General features: G+C 45.6%; 1 protein-coding gene and 1 non-coding gene across 3 annotated transcripts in view; one reads left to right on the top strand and one right to left on the bottom strand.

Moving 5' to 3' along the window:
• The window catches only part of PRICKLE2 (prickle planar cell polarity protein 2), a 94,405-nt gene that overhangs the window by 18,303 nt on the left and 49,748 nt on the right, over positions 1-26,354 (bottom strand). For both annotated transcript variants that reach the window (XM_033926593.1, XM_033926594.1), the window contains 4 exons: positions 17,169-17,306; positions 9,511-9,714; positions 7,823-8,009; positions 2,592-3,449 (listed from right to left, as the gene is read on the bottom strand). In XM_033926593.1, the coding sequence (XP_033782484.1) occupies positions 2,592-3,449; positions 7,823-8,009; positions 9,511-9,714; positions 17,169-17,306 (1,387 nt within the window). The remainder of the gene's footprint in view (positions 1-2,591; positions 3,450-7,822; positions 8,010-9,510; positions 9,715-17,168; positions 17,307-26,354) is intronic.
• On the top strand, positions 22,807-22,925 carry LOC117351478. Its single transcript, XR_004537430.1, has one exon. It is a non-coding gene; the product is annotated as a U5 spliceosomal RNA (small nuclear RNA).

The raw sequence follows: 26,354 nt of genomic DNA on the forward strand, positions 1-26,354 counted from the left end.
CATACAGTGCGATTGAAAAAAAGAACATAACATAATGATATCCCTCCCGTAAATTCCAGAACTGAATCCAGCCGTTCCCGTCTAGACGTCGATTTATTATATATGGAGGAGAATTAATTTTCTCTTATAGCATCTTTATGGTTTCAAGGTCCAATAGAAGAGAGCAGATTGCGCCCACTTTATTAGCAACCCAACGTAAAGACAATGCACAAATCAGTCTTGTCGATCTGCTACGGGTTTTAATCATCGACAAGACTATATGTGCATTGTCTTTACGTTGGGTTGCTAATAAAGTGGGCGCATTCTGCTCTCTTCTATTGGATCTTTATAGTTTCAATAGCTTATAAGAACATATTAACAATGAATTCCATTGCTGAGCTCTACCAATAGGTCTTGGGGCTTTAAACCATGCTTTTGCATCAGTGAAACAAGGGGGATCTCAAACCCAGGGGTGAAAGGGAAAGAGGATGGGATTTGTGGCTACAGTCAAAGCAGCTTACATATTATATATTTTGTACCTGAGGCAATGAACTTACCTACTGTCATAAGGAGCTGCAGTGGCATTTGAACGCTGTTTCCCTGGCTCTCAATCGCTGCAATAATCACTAGACTACTCTTTATTCTTTTTTTAGCATTTGATATACTGACAGTTGGCCTGAAAGGCACATAAATGGTTAGAACAAAAGTTACATATACAATAAGGCCAGAGGTTGTGGTAAGAGTGGATAGCGTAGTTGGTTTTAACAAATTCCTGGAGGAAAAGTCCATAGTCTGTTTTTAAGACATGGGGGAAGCCTCTGCTTGCCCTGGATCGGTAACATGGAATGTTGCTACTCCTTGGATTTTGGCCAGGTACTCGGGACGTGGATTGACCACCATGAGGACAGGCTACTGGGCTTGGTGGACTACTGGTCTGACCCAGTATGGCTGTTATGCTCTGATGAGGTTGGCTCTGAGGCATTTTGACATCACAATGTCCGCTCTGGAACGTTGCTCTCATTGGGGTTCTGGAATCTTGCTATTCTTTGAGATGTTGGAATATTGCTACTCCTTGGGTTTTGGCCAGGTACTAGTGACCTGGATTGGCCACTGTGAGAACGGGCTACTGGGCTTGATGGACCATTGGTCTGACCCAGTAAGGCTATTCTTATGTTCTTATGCCCCTTCAACAAGCCTTTCCTTATCTACTACTGCTAGACATACGCAGCGCTATGCATTAAAACATCCAAGAGAGTCCCTGTTCAGTAGAGCTTACAATCTAATCAAACGGACAAAGAGGACAAGTAGGGGTTTAGGGAGTTTCCCAGGCACAGGTACTTTACAAGCAAGTGGGGGGTTAGGAGTTAAAAGCAACCTCGATTTGAATACCGCCCGGGGATGGAGCTTGACGCACCGACTCAGGAGATCTGTTCCTGTCCTAGGGTGCAGCAAGAGAAGGAACGTAGTGGAGATGGCAGTAGAGGAGAAGGGTACAGAGAAGAGAGACTTGCCCATGGTTCCCGGGGAGGAGTAGAGGGAGAGATAAGAGCTGCAGCGTGAACGCACTTGGAAGTCAATAAGAGGAGTTTGCTTCTAAAGACAGCCCGATATTGAATCTGACTCGCAAATATTTTTCACCGAGGTGTTGGTACAGAGAGTCTGAACGATCATATCTTAGCATATATGACATACTGATGGACTATGAGAGACTTCCTTGTTCACACGTCGATATTTTGTTAGTTTGAGAAGCTTAGCAAGACAGACGGACAGGCCCTTAAACAGCCCGTAACTAGCCTTTTAAGGCTCCTATCCTCTCCCCTTCCACGAATGTTACTTTTTTAAAAATTATTGTTCTTCCCTCTTGCTTTTGCTTCTTGTGAATATGTGTGTCAGTAATGTCTAAGTTTTTCCTTTATTTGATATTATAATTTTAATGTAAATTGCTTAGAAATCACTTATAAGCGTTTTATCCAATATTTTAATAAACTTGAAACTTGATAATTCATTAACGGGCCCCCCTTTACCATGATTTGGTACAATTTGGAGTTTCTGCTGCTGAACGGGGGTCATTACTGCATGGTAGCTGCAGGTTTTATGCCATACTTAGGGTGGGGGAGGGGTGTAACCAGCCTTTTCTTATTGGGGGGTCCTGCATTAATGCTACCATTAGCGCATGGTACCAGCTGGCTGTTAATGTGGAAGTACGCAGTCCTCCTATTTGAGAGGTAGTAAATAGCCTCGGGTTAACTGTGCAATGACACGGGGACAAATCGGTCCCCGTCCCCGCAGGAACTCAATTTCCCTGTCCCGTCCCCGTGAGCTTTGTCCCTGTCTCTGCCCCATTCCCGTAAGCTCTGCCTTAACCGCGCAAGCCTTGAACACTTATGATTTGATGTGCTTGAGGCTTGCGCAGATGACGACCGAGCTTGCGGGAACGGGGCAGGGACAGGAAAGCAACTTGCTGGGACGGAACGGGAAAAGAGGACATTTAATTAATGGCTTATGCGGTGTTATCCTGGGATTGGAGCTGCTATCGACAATATGTTTAAAAAAAATTCAACACCAATACATGCCAGGTTTTATACTATACCATAGCTCTTTTGACGTCTTACCTGTGGCATTGGAAAGGGCGAGAGATTCCATCGATCCTCTCGGAGTCCGTTCTGTAGAGGTCAGCTGCTTGCTGAATTTAAGTGCGTTAATCGGATGCCTGGTTCGACACTGCTGAGCGGTCAGGCTATTCCCTTCATCATAGCTTGGAACGCGGACGTTTGCTCTCGTCTCGCTAAAATTTTGGTTGGTCATGTCGTTGAAACTTTCCTGCTGTCTAAGCCTTCCCTGATAATAGTCGTCCCTGCAGTCCTGGGCAAAGCTCTCGCTGTGTCCCATCATAGCTGTCGATAAACTTCTCTTTGGATTACCAAAATGTTGCGCCCACGTGTCTGGCTGAGCCCCTGCAACCTGTCCGGGGCTATAGGAGGTCCGGATGTTACACTGGCTAAGAAGTTGCAAGGGGCTCTGCGAATGACTTCTTTCTGTCTTGTTTCCATAATGGTACAACTCATCTCGGCTTCTCCATACCTGCTCCCTCTTTAGGCTCGGAGTCTGACTGGACAAACTCAGCAGATCCATTTGCATCGATAAAGGATCCACGTCGGCAGACAGTCTGTTGGATGTCACGTGTAACTGGTTGCACGGATTCAATTTCTTTTCTTCCATTTTCCCTTTGTTTTTGCCAATTTTGGTGCTGTGGCGCGATTCCTTTGCTCTTGCGTTCTGAAATGTGGAGTCTGACGAGTCGGAGCCGTTAGGATCTTCTCCTGCGCTACAAGCTCTGGAGCAAAATATTTGTCCTTGTTTGGGTAAGAAAGGACGTCCCAGTAGCGATTTTTTGCAATGTGCACAACAAAAGCAGGTCTCTGTAGCATGCCAATGCTGCCCGTCGTACGTCATCTGACCCTGATCAATTCCTTTAAGAGAAAAACAAAAAAAAAAACCATAGAAAATATAAATGGTTTTGTTCTATTATTTTATTAAACCACATTGAGACGAAAATATCAATTCAAAATCTTCAGGAAAATTCTAACTAGTGAACCACTCCTGCCTGATTAAATCACTGGTGACCTGGTCAAATACATTAATCAGATTTGCCTGAAAAGACCTACCTCTAGTAAACCCATACCGCTTCGGATTTCTCGGATTTGAATTACTGTAATTTATGATGGTCAGCCAATCAATTCCACCAACTTGGGAATGTTCAGCTTCTGGACAGAGGTCAACAATAGAGAATGACACGGTGACAAAATTCATCACCGTTCCCGTCCCCGCAGATAACTGCGGGAAACCATCTTCATGTCATTCTTTAAGGAAAGAGGGAAGAATCAGAGTATAATTGGGCACAACCACTGACCCGCAAGCTTTGCTTTGAAGAATGCTGGTGTAGAAGGACCGAGGTTGAAACAGACACTACAGAATGACAGTCTCTGGTATCCAGAGCAGATATTGTGATGTCATAATGCCTCATTACACCAGTGCCTAAGAGCCAATCACATCAGTGATGTCACAATGGCTTCATTATCCTTGGCTCACATAAGAATCAGAGTATGAATGGCCACAACCACTGACCCGCAAGCTTTGCTCTGAAGAATGCTGGTGTAGAAGGATTGAGGTTGAAATAGACACTAGAAAATGACATGGGATTATTTCCCGCGGTTATCCGCAGGGACAGGAACGGTGATGAATTTTGTCACCGTGTCACTCTCTAGTCAACAATGCCAAGTGAGCAACCTATATCATTGAATATGGTTGTAGAACTACAAAAAGGCGATATAGAAGTCCCATTTTTTTCTCTTTCCCCACATGTTTGTTTTGTTTTATTTATTTAATAACCCACTTTTTCCAGAGCAGCTCACAGTAAAACATGCACAATAATTAAAACATGTCTGATACACATTTATACACCAGCAAGTTGGCGACCTGCGCTTAAGCTGTTTCATCGAGCTCAATACACCCATATTTCATACTGCAAAACAGGTGTGTCTTCAATAATCTCTTAAAGTCACGTAAATTTCCCTCTTGTTGCATGCACGTTGGTATTCGGTTCCATTCCTGTGGGCCCATGCAAGAGAACACACTAGCCCTTGAAATCACCGACCGCAGGCATTTAACTGGAGGAATGCACAAGTAGAATCACACCTTTGGCAAAGGTATGCGACAGAAATGTAGGCCAGGCTTTTGAAGGCCTACATTTCCGGTGCTTACCTTTGACGTGAATCATGGAAACATAGACATAGAAGATGACAGCAGAAAAGGGCTACAGCCCATCAAGTCTGCCCACTCTGCTTACCCACCCCCTGTCTATGCCCTAATGACCCTCGTAGGGATCCCACATGGGTATCCCATTTATTCTTAAAGTCTGGCACGCTGTCTGCCTCGATCACCTGCACTGGAAGCTTGTTCCAATGATCAACCACTCTCTCTGTGAAGAAATACTTTCTAGTGTCGCCATGAAATTTTCCACCCCTGAGTTTGAGCGGGTGCCCTCTTGTGGCCGAGGGTCCCTTGAGAAAGAAAATATCATCTTCCACTTCGACACGTCCCGTGAGGTACTTAAATGTTTCAATCATGTCTCGAATCACGCCTATGGATACGCTGTATAGCGCTAACGCCATTTCCAACATTAGACACGCCCACAGTGGGGTTAGAGAACATAAAACGCCTCTGTAGGTGTGATTCCAGCGCAGTTTTTTAAAATTGCTTTTAGCGGGTTTTAAATGGCTTTTTCAACTTAAGTTAGGCGTCGGTAGGGTGCCAACCGGAACCTAACTTAAGACACCATTTATAGAATCCAGGCCTTAGTGCATCCACATTACCGCGTGCTAACTACCGCATGAGCTCATATTGCCTGAAAACTAGTTGTTGGTAAGTGCTTACGCAGTAATTTTTTATTAATGGCCATTAATAAGAGAAACGGAAACTTGGCCATTTTCCTAAAAATGTCTTTAGTGAACGGGTAAAACCCATGTAAAGGCTGCATTAAGGCTACTTTTTACCGCAGCTTAGTAAAAAGACCCCAATATTGCACATATATCATAATTTCCTTTAAAAAAAAAATCCCTTTTTTTTGGCCTAACACCTAACAGTCTATAAGGGGATTTTGAAAAATGCATTATACAACATGCAATAGTCTTTCTACATCTCCCTGCAGATAATTAATGTGTTAAAAGGATAGATCTCGCTGTTGCATCTTCAATGTGCACGTGCTTTATATGTCTCTTTACCGTGCTCTTCACAACAAAATGCAACGTTACCTTGGCAACTATCACATCACACGGTATTTATAGAAGTGAAGGGCTACAGAACATTGTCCCTTGTGTTAATCTATTCTGCTCAACATCTTTATTGACCACCTCTGATGTACACACACACAAGCACATATGCACAGACATGTACATCAATATATATATATATATATATATCAGCAATTCCTTTTGGAACACTAATTTAAAAATCTCAGCACGGGAGTATAATTAATGCAAACATTTTGAACCAATCTTCCAAACAATGGCACAGCCAAAATTGAGTCAACAGTATAGGTGAACCTTAACCCCCAGACTTATTTATATATTTGGATATATAGTATATTCAAGAGCTCAGAATGGGTTACTAGTTTAGATACACAATAAAGCATAACAGGGTATACATAATAAGGTATGACAAGGTTTACATAATAAACTAGAACAGGATATAATAATATAGAGCATGATATAATAATAATATAGAACAGGATATAATAATATAGAGCATGAGAGTACATTTTAGGTCATGACACAATAGCACAATATATAGAGGAGCATGATAATAGTCAAAAAGCATGGCAATACTTACTAGGATAAGACAAGACCTCATACAGCATGGGGTGCTGATGTTATGAGTTTGGAATGACAGTGCGGTAACTCTATATAAACACCCAAAACTGGGCACTGATCCAAGACGTCGGCCCAACTAAATTGGCTAACGAGCCAATTAGTGTCAACCATTGGGTCCAATCTGAATGTGGGCACGCATCTTGCTACCTTGCTCAAATCCCACAGCAGCCACTCTGAAGGGGGCGTGGCCATGGGAAGGGCACGGCGGGGGGAGGTCAGGGGCATTTGTAAAATTTGTGCGCGGGGTTATAGGCTATTGGGGGAAGTGTGATCAATTTGGGCACCAGGAATTATACCTGGTTTCGGCAGGCGTTAAGTCCTGGCGTTCAAATTGGGGCACTCATCTTTGATGTTCAAGGCCACAGCCCGGCACAGCTCCTGTCAATGGCAGCCACAATAAGCGGTAAGAGTGGCAATGCTGGCCACCGTGGGGGTGGGGGTGGGGTGGAGATGAATGCTATCAGTGCGGGGCAGAGCCGACTTGACTATATGTCTAAACCCTAATTTTGGGCCTTTTCTGAGGCCAAAAAATCCTGGCTTGGAAGCTTGGATAACTAGTTATTATCAAGATGACATCCAAGGAGGGTTAAATCTAAAATCAGATATCAAAATGGATATCTGCACCTAGATTGTGAACTGTCTGAGGTCAGGGAACATATGAGCATAAGAACATAAGAAGAGTCATGCTGGGACTGACCAATGATTCATCTAGCCCAGTGCCCTGCTTCCACAGTGGTCAAGCCAGGACAAAAGCACTTGGCAGAAACCCAAATAATAGTCTACTCAAATGCAACTTGCTTTGAAACACTATCAATGGTGTAGTGGAGGAGACTAGCGCCTGGCACCACTGTGCTGTGAGTCCCCCCTCTTCCCCGTCGCTTAAGCGCCCCCCCTGCGTACCTCTTGAAATGTTCTCCAGCGCGAGCGACATTTTCCACTTGCTGCTTGCACCGGCCTCGGCTCCCTTCCGATGTCCCGTCCTGGTCCCACAACCAGGATGTGATGTCAGGAGGGGGGGGGGGGGTCGAGGCCGGCGCATTCCAGGCATCCGCCGCCCTCTCCGTGAAACAAGAATTTCCTGACGTCGCTCCCGAGTCTTCCTCCCTGCGGCCTCAAGTTACGTCCTCTCGTTTTATCATTTTCTCTTCTCTGGAAAAGATTAGGTTCGTGCTGGTGAACATTTCAAAGGGTACGCAGGGAGAGGTGGAGAGATGCCGGCGCTCCTGCGAAGGGCACCCGTGTCATTCCCTCCCCCTCCCCCCGCCTCCCTACACCATTGGAGTACTACTGAAAAGGCAAGAGCTCAATTAAAAAAGTATTTTTTTTTCTAGCTTAATGAATCTGCTTCTACAAGGTACAAATGATTTTTCATACTGTTTCTGAATATGTTTCCAATCATTAGCCTTTGTCCTCACCTATGTGCTGAGCACAGGTATCACAATATTCCGCATACAAGGACTCAAAGCAGTTGCAGCAGTACGGACGCCCCTCCTTCATGATATACCTCTGGCCTCCCAGCGCCGCTTCACATTCAAAACAGCAAAAGTGCTTCATGTGCCAGTGCCTCCCTTCGGCTTCCGTGCATTCGTCTGCAAAAATGATCTGAAACGAAAAAGGCCTCAGCAAATCAGAACTGTGCTTGGGCAGCTAGAAACGCCGAGGATAATCTGCGCCCTCGGTGTCGGCGGCGATAATTAAATGGCCCGGGACGAACATTTACTCTGCAGCACTGCGCTACGTGCAGCGAAGACAGCCGTGGAGCACCCTCGCTGTCTGCCACTGCGTATGGCAAGGTGGGGGGGGTGGGCCCGGGGGGGTGGGCCCAACTAGAAATAATCTAATCGCGACATCCGCTACATCATTCTCCCCCAAATCCCTTCATCGGAGGATCTCATGCCTCAATTTATGCGTGCAACTAGTAACTGATTTTGTTTAGCATCAGTAATTGCTTGTTAAGAAGCCAATTATTCTTCCTAGTTAGCTTGATATTCAATTACATTGCGCGCAATTTAGGTATGCAGCCGAATTTTTAGTGCTTTTTTTTTTTTTTAGTAGAATATGGGGTAAGCATGATTTTATAAAGGGCGTGTTTCCTTTATAAAATCATGCTTAGAATCGTTTTACGGCACCAAATTTTGAGCATCAGTACTAAATTCCCTCCTTAGTGTGCACTTAGGGCCCAATTCTCTTTTGGACGCCGACAATGGCAGCCCACTTAAGAAGCGTCTGCCAATTGCGTGTCAATCACGCACTGGCATCCAAAAAAAGAATCACGCCTATATTCCCGATTATACACCCGAAATGCGGGCCAGCATTTTGCAGGCCTACATTTAAGGCGTCGGTCTTGCGTCTACGTAGATGCATAGCGACACTTACGTTCACTTCTGGGCAAAGCCACGCCCACGCCCCACCTTGGGCATGCTTACGCATCGCTACACAGAGGCCTACAATGTGGGCGTCCCCACTCAAACCATATCTCATTTTCCCTGAGCTTGGGGACATATCTAGGGGCATGACGTCATCTGCACATGCTCGGAGGCCCTCCAGACATGGCTCAAAGCTCGGGGAAAATGAGACGAAGTTCATGTGGGGGGGGGGGAGGTGGAAAGGCGCCAACGCCGGAAATGACTCAATCCCTGGTGGCAAATCCGGAATCCAGCCGTGGCACACAGTTTGCGATTCACCCATCTACAGTATCCTTCTGGTAGGTGCAATATAATGCCCCCCAGCATACTCCGGTGATACGCGGCTAAAACGGGTAAACAAACCTTGCAAAGCTCTAAGGCAGGGGTGACCAACCTGTGGCCCGTGGGCCGCATGCGGCCCAGTGAAGTATTTTGTGCGGCCCCGGTTGAGGACGATGCAGTGTTTTCCTCTGCTGCCCCCTGGGGTTTACCGTCTTGCCGGCTCCCTCCTCTGTCTTGCTACAGCGTTTGCGCGGCCCCAGAAACATTTTTTTCGACCAATGTGGCCCAGTGAAGCCAAAAGGTTGGACACACCTCATTCTCGTTCATTTTATGAACGCTGTCGGAACCGCAAGCCCACGGGCAGGATGTCACTGCACAATGCCTTAGCAAGTACAACGAACTCTGCGGGCTCCTACCTCATCACATGCTGCGCAGCGAGGCTTCAGGCATTCCGCATGGTGTCTGCCGCAGTAGATCTTTCCATCTTGGTGAAAGTAGATGAGGTCGACTAGTAACTCGTTGCACACGGAGCACACGAAACACTGTGGATGCCAGCAAATTCCATGTCCCGCCCTTGAGGCAAATACGGCCATATCTCCTCCGTTGATCTGGCCCTTGCACTGTGATAAATAAAGAGGGGGGTGGGGAAGACATTTGTTTCAGACAGAACTCATATGTTTATCCCTCTGATGACATAAGGTATCATGAAGGGTCCCTTCTCTAATGTTCTTCCCCATTTATCTAATCTAATCTAATACACAATTTATTAATCTCTAATCTAATACACAACTTATTAATCGCACTATACCAAAAAGGTTCAAGGCGATTTACATTCAAAGAGGCCGTAAAATCTATGGGAAAATACAAAACCAATCAATAATTAAAATATCGTCATAACATGAATATTACAAGTCATATAAAAAAAAAGTTTGCAAATTTCTATAAAACCTTATGTGTTTTTCTTGAAAGTTGAGGTTCTTCCTTTTTATCCTCCCCTAATAAGTTTGACACGGGTACCATTTGTCGTTTACGTGTTTCAAGATGCCTCTTTTTACATTGTAAATCGCTTAGAAATTTCTTAATAGCGCTTTTTTAATCAAATTTTAATAACACTTGAAACTTGTTTCAAAAAGAGCCCCCAGAACAGGGAAGAGAAGATCCAGGAGTGGTTACAAACTGGCCCCTTGCTTCTTGGGTCTGTCTGCACTTCAGGGAGTGTTTGGAGAGAAAAAGATTACAGCTTTGCGTCCCTTCTAAATACAAAAAAATAAATCTGATTTTTTTGGTTTGAAAACAGAACTACAGTAATTAGCACCTGAGCTACCAAGAGAGCTAACCTCCTAAGCGTGCGTTTACAGGCCTGCCCTGCTCTGCCCAGTCCCACCCATCATTCCACCCTATCCACAGCAGCACCAACCTTTCCTTCCAGCGGCAGCAGACGAGGCCTTCCCAAAAATGTCATTTCCTGTTGCTGCAGGACCAGCGTCAGCAGGACATTTCTTTTTACAAAGGCCTCTCCTGCTACTGGAAGGAGAGGCTGCGCAGTGACAGATCCCAGCTCTTCAGCGAGAGTGCGGAAAATGGCCCACAAAAGGCGAGAGAGCAGGAGACTTGGCAGGTCTGCATTAGAGAATGACACGGGGATAAACTTTCCCCGTCCCCGCGGGAACTCATTTTCCCGTTCCCGTGAGTTCTTTTCCTGTCCCTGCCCCATTCCTGCAAGCTCTGTCCTCATCTGCGCAAGCCTCAAACACTTTCAAATCATAAGTAGCAACATTCTAGAGCTCAGACTGTGATGTCATAATGCCTCATTCCACCAATGCCTAAGCTTCATCCTCATCTGCACAAGCCTCAAACACTTTAAAATCCTAAGTAGCAACATTCTAGAGCTCAGACTGTGATGTCATAATGCCTCATTCCACCAATGCCTAACCTCCGTTCTCATCTGCCCAAGCCTCAAACACTTTAAAATCCTAAGTAGCAACATTCTAGAGCTCAGATTGTGATGTCATAATGCCTCATTCCACCAATGCCTAAGCTTCATCCTCATCTGCACAAGCCTCAAACACTTTAAAATCCTAAGTAGCAACATTCTAGAGCTCAGACTGTGATGTCATAATGCCTCATTCCACCAATGCCTAAGCTCCGTCCTCATCTGCGTAAGCCTCAAACACTTTCAGATCACAAGTAGCAATATTCTAGAGCTCAGACTGTGATGTCATAATGCCTCATTCCACCAATGCCTAAGCTCCGTCCTTATCTGCGCAAACCTCAAACTTTTTAAAATCATAAGTGTTCTAGGCTTGGGCGGTTAAGGCAGAGCTTACAGGAATGGGGCAGGGACAGGGACAAAATTTGCAAGGTCTGGACGGGGAAATGGAGTTCCTGCAGGGGATGGGAAAAATTTGTTCCCGTGTCATTCTCCAGTCTGCATCACAATCGATAAAGAGCTGTCACCCATGACGTGCCCATGCCCCTCTCATGGCTATGTCTCCTTTTGAGAGTTCCACACGATTAGGGTAAGGCGCCACGCCTTATGTAAGCGCAAATTTTAACAAGTGCTAATTAAATTCAATAACTAATTATTAGCAGCCAATTCTCGACGTTAATTGGTTCATTAGCCAATTAATTTGTGCACGCATCGGAACCTAGACGCCATATAAAGAACCCAGGGGAACAGGACTGCTTTCCCTTGGCAGACTGGCGTCATTTGTGCGCCAGCCTGCGTCACAAATGAGGCGGCCCGTTACGAAATCACCTTCAGGTCATTTCAGAAGCGGCTACGCCACGTAAATAACGATTGCAGAAAGCTGTGATGTGGACGCTCGGGATGGAGAGATTTCAAGGGGCGTGCTGTGGGCGTGGCTCGACTGCTTTTTCTCTTCTTTGGACGACAGGGTTTGAACTCCACCATGCCGCGCCCCCTCCCCCTTCCCCCCCTAACTCTTAGCTTCTGCCCTCTGAATCACTGTTTGTTTGCGCAGCTGCACATGCACAATGAAACGTGTACAGATGGACGACCAGACGCAGCCTTAACAGGCTCCTTCATTATTGGTGAACGGCACCTAAAAATGGGAACCATAAAGAGATCTTTGGGGCTAAGAAAAGGCCAACATAATCACCTCCCCCCCCCCAAAAAAAAAAAAGCTCTTAACCCTTTCAGGACCATAAGGATCGTAGGCCAATTTTTGTGGTTTTGACGACATTTTTATGGTAAAAAGGGCTTGCAGATGCCAAAAAATTGATTTGTTTTATGAAATATCATTATTTTTTTAAAAAAAATCACACTTCTGGCTTATGGACAGTGTGGCAAGTGAATCTTCTCGTCAATCTGGCAACAACGCTAATGAATGAATGTCGGAACCAGTTTGTTTACATAAAGGCAGTATCCTATGGAATCCGAACATATCAAATTTAGAACTGTAGACTATCCCAATCAAAATTTATAGGATTTTAAAGTTATGGGACAAATATGTCCCTTGGTCCTGAAAGGGTTAAAGAAAGCACTTTAATTTAAAACAAAAAGCTGATTCATAGAACTTTGACTATCCCACATCTATATCGTGGCTAAAATTCCCTTGGCTGTCCTGCTTTCTTTCCTCGTCGTCCTGTTACATAACAGAAGGCTATTTGTATATGCTTTTCATTAGTGTTTTATGTAATTGATCTGATGTCATTGTTTATTCTTAATGTGTTTCAAGTACCCAACTATCCACCCCTCCTGTTCCCCCAGGATCCAGCTAAAGGAGGCTTTTGTCTTTATCTTAAAGTAAACAGAAAAATGAACAGAGCGGCTTTGACCGGGCTCCAAAGAAAGCTTGTCCCGACTCTTCTGTGAAACTGAGCCACATGGTCATTCTCAGCTAAGAGCTGGCGCTGTGAAAGCCTTTTTTAGTAAAGCCCTCATTCTTCCTGCAGAAAATTCAGCCCATCAGAGAGAAAAGTCACTTTGACGGCATAAGTGCTGGAGGTATGTCTCAGCACAGTGGGGTGCCAGGCACGCACTGTTGTTTTAAAACAAGGTGAAAACATCAGTGTACAGGGGTTCCGTTCCAGGAATCCCTGCGAGTTTTGAAAAACCGCGAATACGGTTTTTTCGCCTGTCAAAAGGCAGGAGGGGGCAGCTGGGGCGCCGGCGGGTGTGGAAAGGTAGGGCTGACCTCAGTTACGGCACTGGTCTTTGACCTAGGGGCTGCCGCAGGAGTGGACTGCTGGACACGATGGATCCCTGGTCTGACCCAGCAGTGGCAATTCTTATGCTCTTAATATAGATCTACATTTTTTCCAGAAGACATAATTTGAGGTTGAGGGGTGGTATACTGGAAAAACAGAGACTTAGACGGTCATGATAGAAACTTACAAGATTATAAAGGGTGTAGAGAGGGTAGAGAGGGACAGATTCTTCAGACTGGCCGGGGTAACAAGAACGAGAAGAAAATTGAAGGGAGACAGATTCAGAACAAACGCTAGGAAGTTCTTCTTCACTCAGAAAAACCTCCATAGACTCCAGCGGATACAGAATGCTGCGGCCAAGCTCATCTTCGTAAAAAATAAATTTGACCATGTCTCTCCGCTTCTGTCCAAGCTTCACTGGCTTCCGATAATCACCAGGGTCCACTTTAAATGCGCCTGCCTAGCTTTCAAAATCCTACACGGCATCCTCCCTCCCTGTATCCCTCTTTCTTGGAAATCCTCTAACCCTAATACCACCAGATCCACCCACAAATTAAAATTATTCTTCCCCTCATTAAGAGGCATTTCCCATACAGGAAAACTAGGGACCTCCCTCCCCTTCATAATCACCGAACTCTGGAACAACCTTTCCTCCCCTCTTCGGAACCTGAGCTCTCTCCAACTTTTCCGCAAACATCTGAAGACCTGGCTATTCTCAAAAATCTGATACCTATTCCATCTCTGGCACTCTAAGCCCTCTAAAAACCCTTCTTACTTGGACCTCTAACCTTTCATTGTTAATTCTTTTCTATCCCATCTCCTGTAAGCCGTGCAGAGCTCTACGAATGTGGAGATGATGCGGTATACAAACCTAAGGTTTAGTTTAGTTTAGAGGGTGGTGGATACCTGGAACGCAGTGCACTTCCAGAGGAGGTGGTAGAGCAGAGTACGATTTCGGGTTTCAAAAAAGGGGTTGGACAAGTTCCTGAAGGAAAAGGGGATTGAAGGGTATTGTTAGATTAGGTACTATACAGGTCAGAATGTCTTAAATAATGGATCAATTACAGGTCGCTGACCTGGGGGGCCACCGCGGGCGCGGACTGCTGGGCACGATGGACCTGTGGTCTGACTCGGCAGAGGCGGTTCTTATGTTCTTATGTGTAATGTTAGGAAATTCTTTTTCACGCAGAGGGTGGTGGATGCTGGGAATGCCCTCCCGAGGGATGTGGTGTAGAGGAAAACGGTGTCGGAATTCAAAAAAGACTGGGATGAACACAGATCTCTAACTAGAATATGAACGGGAAAACTTTCATGGTCCGAATCCCGCAAAGGAGATGGTTTGGATTGGCTGGCGTGAGTTTCAACTCCAGCAGTTGGAACCTAAGGACAGTACCAGTTCTAAGGTTTGGGGCCCAGAAGAAACAAAGGAAAAAAAAAAAACAAAAGAGGACAATTCAGTCATGAAATTGTAAGGCAGGGAAGACTGGATGGACCGTTCAGGTCTTTATTACATTATATTACATTACATTAGTGATTTGTATTCCGCCATTACCTTGCGGTTCAAGGCGGATTACAGAAGAGGATTTGTGGACATGTCCAGAGGTGTTACAGAGTAGAGCGGGTTGCTTCAGAGGATTGAAATATTTCATACGGTGTTAGTTAGTGTTCATGGATTTTTTGAATAGCAGCGTTTTTATTTCTTTTCTGAAAGTTTTGTAGTCTGGGGGTCACGATTAGTAGACTGGAGAGTTGGTGGTCTAGTTTTGCTGCCTGTGTGGCTAGTAGGCCATTGTACAGTTTTTTCCGTTTGATGTCTCTGATTGGAGGGTATGTGAATGGTGTCTGGGTTCTCCTGTGCCTTGTTGTAGTAGTTTGGATTAGGCGGTTCTTCAAGTAGGCTGGCCTGTCACCATTTATGGATTTAAATAATAGAATTTAAATAGTATTCTCGCTTGAATTGGGAGCCAATGTGAGTCGAGGTATGCCTCGGTGATGTGGTCGTGTTTTCTTAGTGAATAGATTCGTTTCAGGGCTGTGTTTTGTACTGTTTGTAGTTGTTTTATCATGGTTGTGGGGCAGGGGAGATAGAGGATGTTACAGTAGTCTAGAAGACCTGGGACTAGGGACTGGACAATAAGCTGGAATTGTTTTCTGTCGAAGAATTTCCACACTTGCCTTAGGTTCCTCATGACCGCGAATGATTTCTGTATTGTTTTGTCGATTTGTGGTTGCATGGTGCAGCCTCTGTCTATCGTCATTCCCGGAAGTTTTAGAGTGGGTTGAATGGGGGGGGGGAGGGGGTATGCGATTGAGTTTATCACTAGGTTTGTTATGGTTGGGGCTTTTATTTTTTTTTCGAGACGTATGAATTTTGTTTTGTCGGGGTTCGTTTTTAGTTTGTGGTCTTTCATCCACGTTGCCACTGTTTCTAGAGTTCTGTGTAGTGTGTCTGTCATGGTGGGCGTTGGCTGATCAAAAGGAAGGAGAATGGCGATGTCGTCTGCATAGCTATAGGAGGTTAAGCCTATTTAGGCAGGTGCCGAGGGATGCAATGTAGAGATTGAAGAGTTGTTGCTGTCGTTACTCTGATTCTTCCCTCTCTCCTTAAAGAATGACACAGGGATGGTTTACTGAAGTTAACCGCGGGGACAGAGACGGGGGGACAAGTTCTGCCCTTTAGGCCTGATTTTATAAACAGCGTCTAACCGTGCCTAACTTTAGGCGCAGTAGTCAATCAGCCGCTAGACGCCGCTTATAGAATCCCATTTACCGGTGCCTAGGCATGCTTAGGTTTGGCTAGCTGTCTTAGAGAAGGTGCCAGTATATCAGGCCATGTTTTACCTAGCCTAATTTAATGGCACTTAACTAACGCCTAGTAATGCCTAAGTCAATCAGGCTTATTTTCTACCCTTAACCACCTAGTAGTTGAAAGATAAGTGCTTGATTTTGGCTTTATCTGATGTTACTTATGAGTGATATTGCGTTTTGCACAGCTATCTTGCACTATTGAAATTTGCCATTTTGCACAGTTTATAATATGCTATTTGCGCAGTTTTGAAATAAGTTAAAAAAAAACAAAATATATACAAAATAAGAGTGAAAAAACTACTAAAATTAATATTGTTGAGTAGTTAAGAGATATACGAACTGTGACGAATTAAGTCACGTTTAAATATATGACGGTTTTTTGATCAATGAAAGATATCCACGCCACAACTCCTTATATGGATTATATTATTATGATCCTTGGAGTGGCAATTCTGAGATCTTTTCCTTCATTTTTGATTATTTCACCTATATCATCTTATTAGATGGTCTTTTCTCAGTTGATTCACCTTTTGGGGACCTTGTTATTTGTGGTTAATCTTTCTCTTTTTTTGTACTATTTTTGATTGAATATCTAGGCTCAGTGCTGACCGCAAGAGTCAGCCCAACTAACTCTTGCGGTCTGAACTATCAAGCCCCATATGTAGGATTTCCCTGGACAAGTCCTCCTTTTCGAGGACATGTCCGGGGATCCGTCCGGGTTTTGAAAAGCTTCCTCGAAATCGCGTCGGGCAGGAGGGCATCCGCGCACACGTCGCATCCTAGCCGACAAGATCAGGCAGCGGGGGGGGGGGGGGGAGGGGGAGGGGGGAAGGGGAGGGGAGGCTAGGGCGGAATTGGGGGCAGGCCTGGAAGTGGGTCTAGGAGGTCTGGATTTTACTAAAGTAAAATCTGGTGACCCTACCCATACGCACAAGATAAAAAGATCAAGAAACAGTACACAAGGCCCATTTTGATAGCTAATGTTTATGAACATTGGAAAAAAAAAAAAAAAAAAGCTTATTTAATATGGGAAAATGTCCAGCAGATGAAAAGCGAGTAGTATCTGCAAACGGTGTGGGGTGTTGCCATTTACCTGTTCACAAATCGCTCCAGTCATCGTCACAGGGAAAGGCCGAACGTTGCCTCTGCCTAAACTTTCTCTTTTTCTTTGGTTGCTGAAGAGTTTTAGTTCTCTTTTCTCTTCCTCATCCAATGAATTACAATATCGGACCTAAAAAAAACAAACGAGAAGATGTTTTACGCAGGAAAGATTTCATGCTTATTTTAAAAGAACATGTTTTACCTCAGCTTGGTAAAAGGACTTACCACAGGTCGCACTGAGGCATTCCACAATCGAAACCTCATGTGCTACCTGTGCACTCAAAAATACACATTTTACTTTTTGGCTGAGGGAGAATGTTGGGGGGTAGAGAGTGGGTGCGTTTGTCGTAATTAGCACAGCCCCATTGCTGCATGCTAGCCGATTGGCGTGGGGTTAGCGCGTAAGCCCTCGCTGTCTAGATAATGGATGGCGGCAACGGGAACACCAGCGCATTAATGCGAAAAAGTGGTCTTAACGTGCAGAAAAGACCCACCTAAGGCCCTGCAGCTTTGTAAAACAGCCCCTAAGCGAGTTGGTAACAGAAGGAAATAAAATAATGAATAATATCTTCATGTTAAGGTTTTGCATATATGCAAAAAAAAATGTGTTTCACAGGTAGAAAATATCATGGCAAGTTCACGGGCCCAAATTCTTTAAAAAAAAACCTCCAAAAACACCCATCTAAAGTTAGGAGCCTAGACTGGTGCGCTTAGCCAATCTGAGCGCTTAACTTACAGAGCCTAGACTGGTGCGCTTAGCCAATCTAAGCGCTTAACTTACGGAGCCTAGACTGGTGCGCTTAGCCAATCTAAGCGCTTAACTTACGGAGCCTAGACTGGTGCGCTTAGCCAATCTAAGCGCTTAACTTACGGAGCCTAGACTGGTGCGCTTAGCCAATCTAAGCGCTTAACTTACGGAGCCTAGACTGGTGCGCTTAGCCAATCTGAGCGCTTAACTTACGGAGCCTAGACTGGTGCGCTTAGCCAATCTGAGCGCTTAACTTACGGAGCCTAGACTGGTGCGCTTAGCCAATCTAAGCGCTTAACTTACGGAGCCTAGATTGGTGCGCTTAGCCAATCTGAGTGCTTAACTTACGGAGCCTAAACTGGTGCGCTTAGCCAATCTAAGCGCTTAACTTACACCCTCTTTTTACTAAGCCATGAAAAAAGCCATGATGGAGGTTTCTACTGCAGCCCAGAGCGCTAAATGCTCCGACACTGACAGGAATTCTATGAGCCTCAGAGTAGCGTCGGCCATTTAGCTCTGTGGGCCATGGTTGAAACTTCTACTGCGGCTTAGTAAAAAGGGGGGTGGGAGGGGTGTTTAATTAGCATAAATGGCGCCAATAGAGCCATTAGCAACTCATAATTGGCTTAAATTAAAATTAATTGGATAGTAGGCGCCTAACTCAATAGGCACTTACCACTTTCGCGTAGATGCTTAGTTCTTGTTGCCCATCAGAAAATAGGTATGACAAGGGGCAAATTGTGGGCGTGTTTGGCGTGGTAGGTGCCTGTTTTGGACTTCAACACCGGCATTAATAGAAAGTGCCTAAGTAAGGTTACCAGATTTTCAAAAGTAGAAAACCAGACACTCCGCCCCATCACAACCCAGCCCTGCCCCCACAAAGCCTCATCTCTCTTCTCCGACCTCCGGGCTGCTTCTGGGGGGGGCCTCTGAGCATGCTGTGTGTTTTGGAAGTCCAAACAGGCACCCAGACAGTCCTCTAAAAAGAGGACATGTCCGGTTTGCCCAGACGTCTGGTAACCCTACGCCCAAGTCCACTTTAGATGCGATTCTATAAAAGGTGCCTAAGTTAAGCTTGACCTGCGATAAGCGCCATGTGCTTCAGAATCGGGGCCATGAACAGTGGCATAGTAAGGGGGGGGGATGCAGACCGCCCCGGGCACCAGCTTCGTGGGGGCACTGGCACCCCTCCGCCATGCCCTACCACACCACCCTGGCGCCATCCCTGCCCCGTCCCTTTTAATCTTCGCCGGCACGAGGGGCTTCTGCAAACATGCCCCTCGTGCCGCCCTGGTTCTCCTCTGCATCACTTTTGGGCCACAGGCCAGGAAGTGACGTCAGAAGGAAATCCAACGCTGGCATATAGAACTTGCTCGCAGAAGCCACTCGCACTGGCGAAGACTGAGAGGTACCGGGAGAGGGGGGGGGGGGGGGGGGGGGGAGAGCGAAAGTGTGGAATGGGGAATGGGAAGGAGCAAGGGGGCATAGAGAAGAGGGTCCAGGGGGTGCATGGGGGGCACGGGCGGGCACCACCAGCCATGAAGTATACTGAAAATCTCAAAAAGGCAAAAGTAAGCTGAAATCTCTTGGTGCAGAAAAAAAATGGAGTCTGTTCATATGACAAGTGGTATAATGTAACAAGATAAGCCTAAGACATTATACAGGCAGAAACATTATGCAAGGAGGAAAAAAAAAAGATCTCAAGTGCCAAAGAGCAATCTGCATGTGATTTCTCAGTGCTAAAAATCAGCTGTACCAATCATAGATCTAAAAATACTCCCTGCTTTTACCAGGCTTTTCATCAAAATAGTTAAAGCTCTGGAACATGCTGCTGGAGGATATGATAAAAGCAGTTACCCTATCTGGGTTTAAAAACAGGTTTGGACAAGTTCCTGGAAGAAAAGTCCATTAACTGCTATGAAGAAAGACATGGGGAAAACCCACATTGCTTATTCCTGAGGCCATAAGAATTGGCGCTGCTGGGTCAGACCAGTGGCCCATCGTGCCCAGCAGTCCGCTCCCACGGCGGCCCTTAGGTCAAAGCCCAGTGTCCTAACTGAGTCTAGCCTTATCTGCGTACGTTCTGGTTCAGTAGGAACTTGTCTAACTGTCTTGAATCCCTGAAGGGTGTTTCCCCCTATAACAGATTCCGGAAGAGCGTTCCAGTTTTCCACCACTCTCTGGGTGAAGAAGAACTTCCTTACGTTTGTACGGAATCTATCCCCTTTTAACTTTAGAGAGTGCCCTCTCGTTCTCCCTACCTTGGAGAGGGTGAACAACCTGTCCTTATCTACTAAGTCTTTCCCCTTCAGCACCTTGAATGTTTCGATCATGTCCCTTCTCAATCTCCTCTGTTCGAGGGAGAAGAGGATAAGGATTGCCACTGTTGGGTCAGAGCAGTGGTCCATCGTGCCCAGCAGTCCGCTCCCGCGGTGGCCCCTAGGTCAAAGATCAGTGCCCTGAGTCTAGCCCTTCCAGCGCACGTTCTTGTTCAGCAAATACTTGTCTAACTTTGTCTTGAATCCCTGGAGGGTGTTTTCCCTTATAACAGCCTCCGGAAGAACGTTCCAGTTTTCCACCACTCTCTGGGTGAAGAAGAACTTCCTTATGTTTGTACGGAACTGATCCCCTTTTAACTTTAGAGAGTGTCCTCTCGTTCTTTCTACTTTGGAGAGGGTGAACAACCTGTCTTTATCTACTAAGTCTATTCCCTTCATTATCTTGAATGTTTCAATCATGTCCCCTTTCAGTCTCCTCTTTTCAAGGGAGAAGAGGCCCAGTTTCTCTAATCTCTCACTGTAGGGCAACTCTTCCAGCCCCTTAACCATTTTAGTCACTCTTCTCTGGACCCTCTCGAGTAGTACCGTGTCCTTCTTCAAGTATGGCGACCAGTGCTGGACGCAGTATTCCAGGTGGGGGGGGGGTCGCACCATGGCTCGGTACAGCATGGAATCTTGTTACTCTTTAGGATTATACCAGGTACTCGTAATTCGGATGGGACGCTGCTGGAAGCAGGATTCCGGGCTGGATGGACCACTAATCTGACCCGGTATGTTCTTATCTGCTTAGCTCCAGAATGTTGTCCGGGATCCTGAATAGCATTCTGAAGTCGAGTACACTTTATTAAATAAAGACTGATAAAATAGAAAATTTAGATCTATAATTGATTCAGCTGAGGTCTGGCATTGAAAACTCATAGTTACATTGCTTGTAGCTGCCTGGCATTTAATCAGACAGTGCCACTTACTACTACCGCTAACTGCCCCTAAATTGTCTAGTTAGTGCTGGGTCGGCCAGTGGGCAACCCTTATGCAAAGACTTGGAAGCCAGTACTTAAAACAGCTCACTAGAAACATAGAAACATGATAGCAGATAAAGGTCAAATGGCCCATCCAGTCTGCCCATCCGCAGCATTCACTATCTCCTCCCCTCCCTATTGGCTAAGGCTCTTTACACCTGCATTGTGATGTCATAGAACTTTATGGTTATAGGAACATAGTAACATGATGGCAGATAAAGGCCAAATGGCCCAACCAGTCTGCCCATCCGCAGCATTCACTATCTCCTCCCCTCCCTATTGGCTAAGGCTCTTTACACCTGCATTGTGATGTCATAGAACTTTATGGTTATAGGAACATAGTAACATGATGGCAGATAAAGGCCAAATGGCCCATCCAGTCTGCCCATCCGCAGCATTCACTATCTCCTCCCCTCCCTATTGGCTAAGGCTCTTTATACTTGCATTGTGATGTCACAGAACTTTATGGTTTATAGGAACATAGTAACATGATGGCAGATAAAGGCCAAATGGCCCATCCAGTCTGCCCATCCGCAGCATTCACTATCTCCTCCCCTCCCTATTGGCTAAGGCTCTTTATACTTGCATTATGATGTCATAGAACTTTATGGTTATAGGAACATAGTAACATGATGGCAGATAAAGGCCAAATGGCCCATCCAGTCTGCCCATCTGCAGCATTCACTATCTCCTCCCCTCCCTATTGGCTAAGGCTCTTTATACTTGCATTGTGATGTCATAGAACTTTATGGTTATAGGAACATAGTAACATGATGGCAGATAAAGGCCAAATGGCCCATCCAGTCTGCCCATCCGCAGCATTCACTATCTCCTCCCCTCCCTATTGGCTAAGGCTCTTTATACTTGCATTGTGATGTCATAGAACTTTATGGTTATAGGAACATAGTAACATGATGGCAGATAAAGGCCAAATGGCCCATCCAGTCTGCCCTTCTGCAGCATTCACTATCTCCTCCCCTCCCTATTGGCTAAGGCTCTTTATACTTGCATTGTGATGTCATAGAACTTTATGGTTATAGGAACATAGTAACATGATGGCAGATAAAGGCCAAATGGCCCATCCAGTCTGCCCATCCGCAGCATTCACTATCTCCTCCCCTCCCTATTGGCTAAGGCTCTTTACACCTGCATTGTGATGTCATAGAACTTTATGGTTATAGGAACATAGTAACATGATGGCAGATAAAGGCCAAAGGGCCCATCCAGTCTGCCCATCCGCAGCATTCACTATCTCCTCCCCTCCCTATTGGCTAAGGCTCTTTATACTTGCATTGTGATGTCATAGAACTTTATGGTTATAGGAACATAGTAACATGATGGCAGATAAAGGCCAAATGGCCCATCCAGTCTGCCCATCCGCAGTAACCAGTTGAACAAATGGCTAAATTTTGGACAGCAATTAGCTGTGGAGCTAACCAGGCACGAGTCTGAATATTGCCCAGTCCCCAGTTAACTTCTGGATAGCAGCAAGAGGAGTTTTGGTTACCCTTCCCTGATCTCCCCTCCAATTAGTTTGCGTGAGCATCTGGGCGACCTCTATAGAAACCAGAGGTAAGTTTATAGAATCTCTGGTTTCTCTTCAAATCGAATAAATCTTTCGCCTTTTACTAAAGATTTCCGTGGAGAGGAACATTAATGAGTTTCGTTAAATTTTTGAAGGTCCTACTAGTAATAGTAGGACTAAAAAAAAACAAACAAAAAAACACCCAAATAGTGGCAACATTCCATGCTACTGATCCAGGGCAAATAGTGGCTTCCCCCATGTCTGTCTCAATAGCGGACTATGGACTTTTCCTCCAGGAATTTGTCCAAACCTTTCTTAAAACCAGCTACATTAACCTCTCCTACCACAACCTCTGACGTGTTCCAGAACTTAACTATTCTGTGAGTGAAAAAAATATTTCCTCCTATTGGTTTTTAAAGTATTTCCCTGTAACTTCATTGAGTGTCTCCTAGTCTTTGTAATTTTTGACGGAGTGAAAAATCGATCCACTTGTACCCGCTCTACTCCACTTGGGATTTTGTAGACTTCAATCATATCTCCTCTCAGCCGTATCTTTTCCAGGCTGAAGAGCCTTAACCTTTTTAGTCTTTCCTTTTATCATCTTGGTCGCTCTTCTTTGAACCTTTTCTAATCTTTCTTGAGATAAGGGGGCTGCTGATTGTAAGCAGTGGTGTAGTGAGGAATGTTGGTGCCAGAGGCAGTGGCATCCAGCATCGCTGCACCGTGTGCCCCCCAAATCTTCCCCGTATACCTCTTGAAATGTTCACCAGTGCAAGCAACATCTTCCATCTGTTGCTCGCACAGGCCTCAGCTCCCTTCTGACATCACGTCCTGGTCCTGTATCCAGGAAGTGATGTCATAAAGGAGCCAAGGCCGGTGCAAGCAGCAAGTGGAAGATGCTGCTTGCACTGGCAAACATTTAAAGAGGTATGCGGTGTGGTGATGGTGGGTGTAGAAAGGAGTCAACACCACCCCCCACCACAAAGACAGTGCCCGGGGTGGTCTGCCCTCCCTCATTACTACACCACTGACTAAGCTTGGGTAGGCCTGGGGAGGTCTGATATTTGTTAGACTTCGGGGGTACTTAGCTTGAAGTAGTTGAGAAACACTCTTATAGGCAATCAGCTGGCGCCACTGCCTCTCCTCTCCGACCCTCTTCCCTGCTGGCGTCTCAAGGCCCACCTGGAGGGCCTCTGCACATCCGTCGTCGACGTGATGATGTCATGCATATGTGTGATGTCATCGTGTGGACATCCACGCACTTCTGGATGCCTCAAGCCGTGGCCACTACCCTTTAGTGTACCCCATCTCGACAAAGTTTGAGAGACACTGATTTAGAGCAAGGACACCGGGTATATCTCCTAATCTTCTGAAGAGGGCACCATGCAAAATATTTGCAAGGACTGTGACACAACATTGCTTAGCAACACACTGTCATGCGAAGCAAACTCCCCCCCCCCAGAAAACGTATCTTGCTCCTCTCTATGGTGATCATAGTGTACACGTTCCTCTCTTGCAACCATTTTGCAACTTAACACATTTGCATCAACACTGCATAATTAGCCTACAATGCTCAGCTAATTTTAGTGGATTCTTTAATCCACGGTGACAGCATTTCAGAAATGTTCCCCTATATATGGCATGAGCACACGGGAGAAAACCACTTGACTTTTTGCTTTACATGTATCGCTGCCTTTTTAGCCTCAAGGGATTACAAAGCTAACAAGTCATAAATCCAAATTCGTACACCAATTAAAACACATAAAGTGCAAGTCATTCAAATTCAATAAACAACAAAATACATCATAAAAAAAAATTGGAGCTTACACCCAGTTATGCTTTCCTCCCTGCTCAAAGGAATTATACACTTTAAATATTAAGGGTTTTTTTGCATTTTAAACAACAAACTCATCTTACCGCCAACCTCGGCCTTGTTGCACTTCAAATCATTACCTCAGGAGCTCCTAAGGGTTAGTAACATGTTTTCCCCTATAACAGCCTCCTGAAGAACGTTCCAGTTTTCCACTACTCTCTGGGTGAAGAAGAACTTCCTTATGTTTGTACGGAATCTATCCCCTTTTAACTTCAGAGAATGCTAGAGTGATATTACTCAAGTACCATCAGCATCCTAGTATTAGTAGTTCACCCTCTCCAAGGTGGAGAGAACGAGAGGGCACTCTCTAAAGTTAAAAGGAGATAGACTCCGTACAAACGTAAGGAAGTTCTTCTTCACCCAGAGAGTGGTAGAAATCTGGAACGCTCTTCCCGAGGCTGTTATAGGGGAAAGCACCCTCCAGGGATTCAAGACAAGTTCCTGCTGAACCAGAACGTACTCAGGTAAGGCTAGACTCTATTAGGAGACTGGTCTTTGACCTAAAGGCTGCTGCGTGAGCAGACTGCTGGGCAAGATGGACCACTGGTCTGATCCAACAGCGGCAAATCTTATGTTCTTAAGGAGGCACAGTAATCTACTCTTGTTCTTTTTTCAGCAAGGGAGATGGAAGAAGCCCTGCCGTTAGGTAGCTCTGGCAGGTCTCAATTTCTTCCGTCTCCTGCCATGGGCTGCCTTTCCGAGACAGGCTTCAGCGCCATCGGCAACTCAGTATCAAGGGGGCAGAGAAAACAGGCTTCTCCCTTTTCCAGGGAAGGAACCCGGTGCATTTCGCAGGTCTTAATGTGTACGGTCACATATAGGCAGAAAACATTTGATAAATTAGGCAGAACTTTTTTGCTTTCTTGGGGGGGGGGGGAGGGTTTGGTTTCTCCATTCTAGGCTTGTTTTTCTATGGTCATGGAAAACTATTGAAAATGAAAGGAAAAGAGATGGAATTTGATATACCATTTTTCTGTGGTTACAATCAATGTGGTTCACATACTTATTTGGGGTGATGGAGGGTTGAGTGACAAGGAGCTGCAACGGGAATTGAACCCAGTTGCCCACATTCTCAGGCCTCTGCACCAACCATTCGGCTACAATTATTAGTTTGCCCAGGGTTTCAGCCAGCTCGGGGCTGTGTCCGAGCATGTGCAGATGTGATGCGATGATGATGTGTCTGACATCATCCGCTCATGCTCAGAAGTCCTCCCGGACACAGTTGCGAGCTTAAGAGGAGGCTTGTGTGGGGGCGTTGCTGGGGGCGGGGCCATGTGTCTGGGGTTTCACTTGGTGAAATCTGGTACACTTCCCCCTCCCCATTCGCGGTTTCTGCACTTGCGATTTCACATAATCGTGATTTTTTTTCTGGGGAGGGGGAAGATTAAAAAACCCATATTTTTTATCTCCCTGCCGCCTTCCCGGCCTTACCTGGTGGTCTAGCGGGCTTCCGGGGCAGGAGCGATCTTCCTACACTCCTGCCCCGTGCAGATCGCCATTAGGAAATGGCTGCGGGAGTTCCCTTCGTAGTCTCGAGATCGCTCCTGCCCCGAAAGCCCTCTAGACCACCAGGTAAGGCCGGGAAGGCGGCAGGGAGGTGGGGGTGGGTCAGAGCCGGATAATCGTGGTTTTTTGCCATTCGCGGTCCGGCTCTGCCCGTATCCCCCGCGAATAATGAGGGAGAAGTGTAACCTTAACTATAATCCCCTAGAATTTGGCATTAGTTTTAGGAAA

The sequence above is a fragment of the Geotrypetes seraphini genome, chromosome 17 (assembly GCF_902459505.1).
Source record: "Geotrypetes seraphini chromosome 17, aGeoSer1.1, whole genome shotgun sequence".
Taxonomy (NCBI): domain Eukaryota; kingdom Metazoa; phylum Chordata; class Amphibia; order Gymnophiona; family Dermophiidae; genus Geotrypetes; species Geotrypetes seraphini.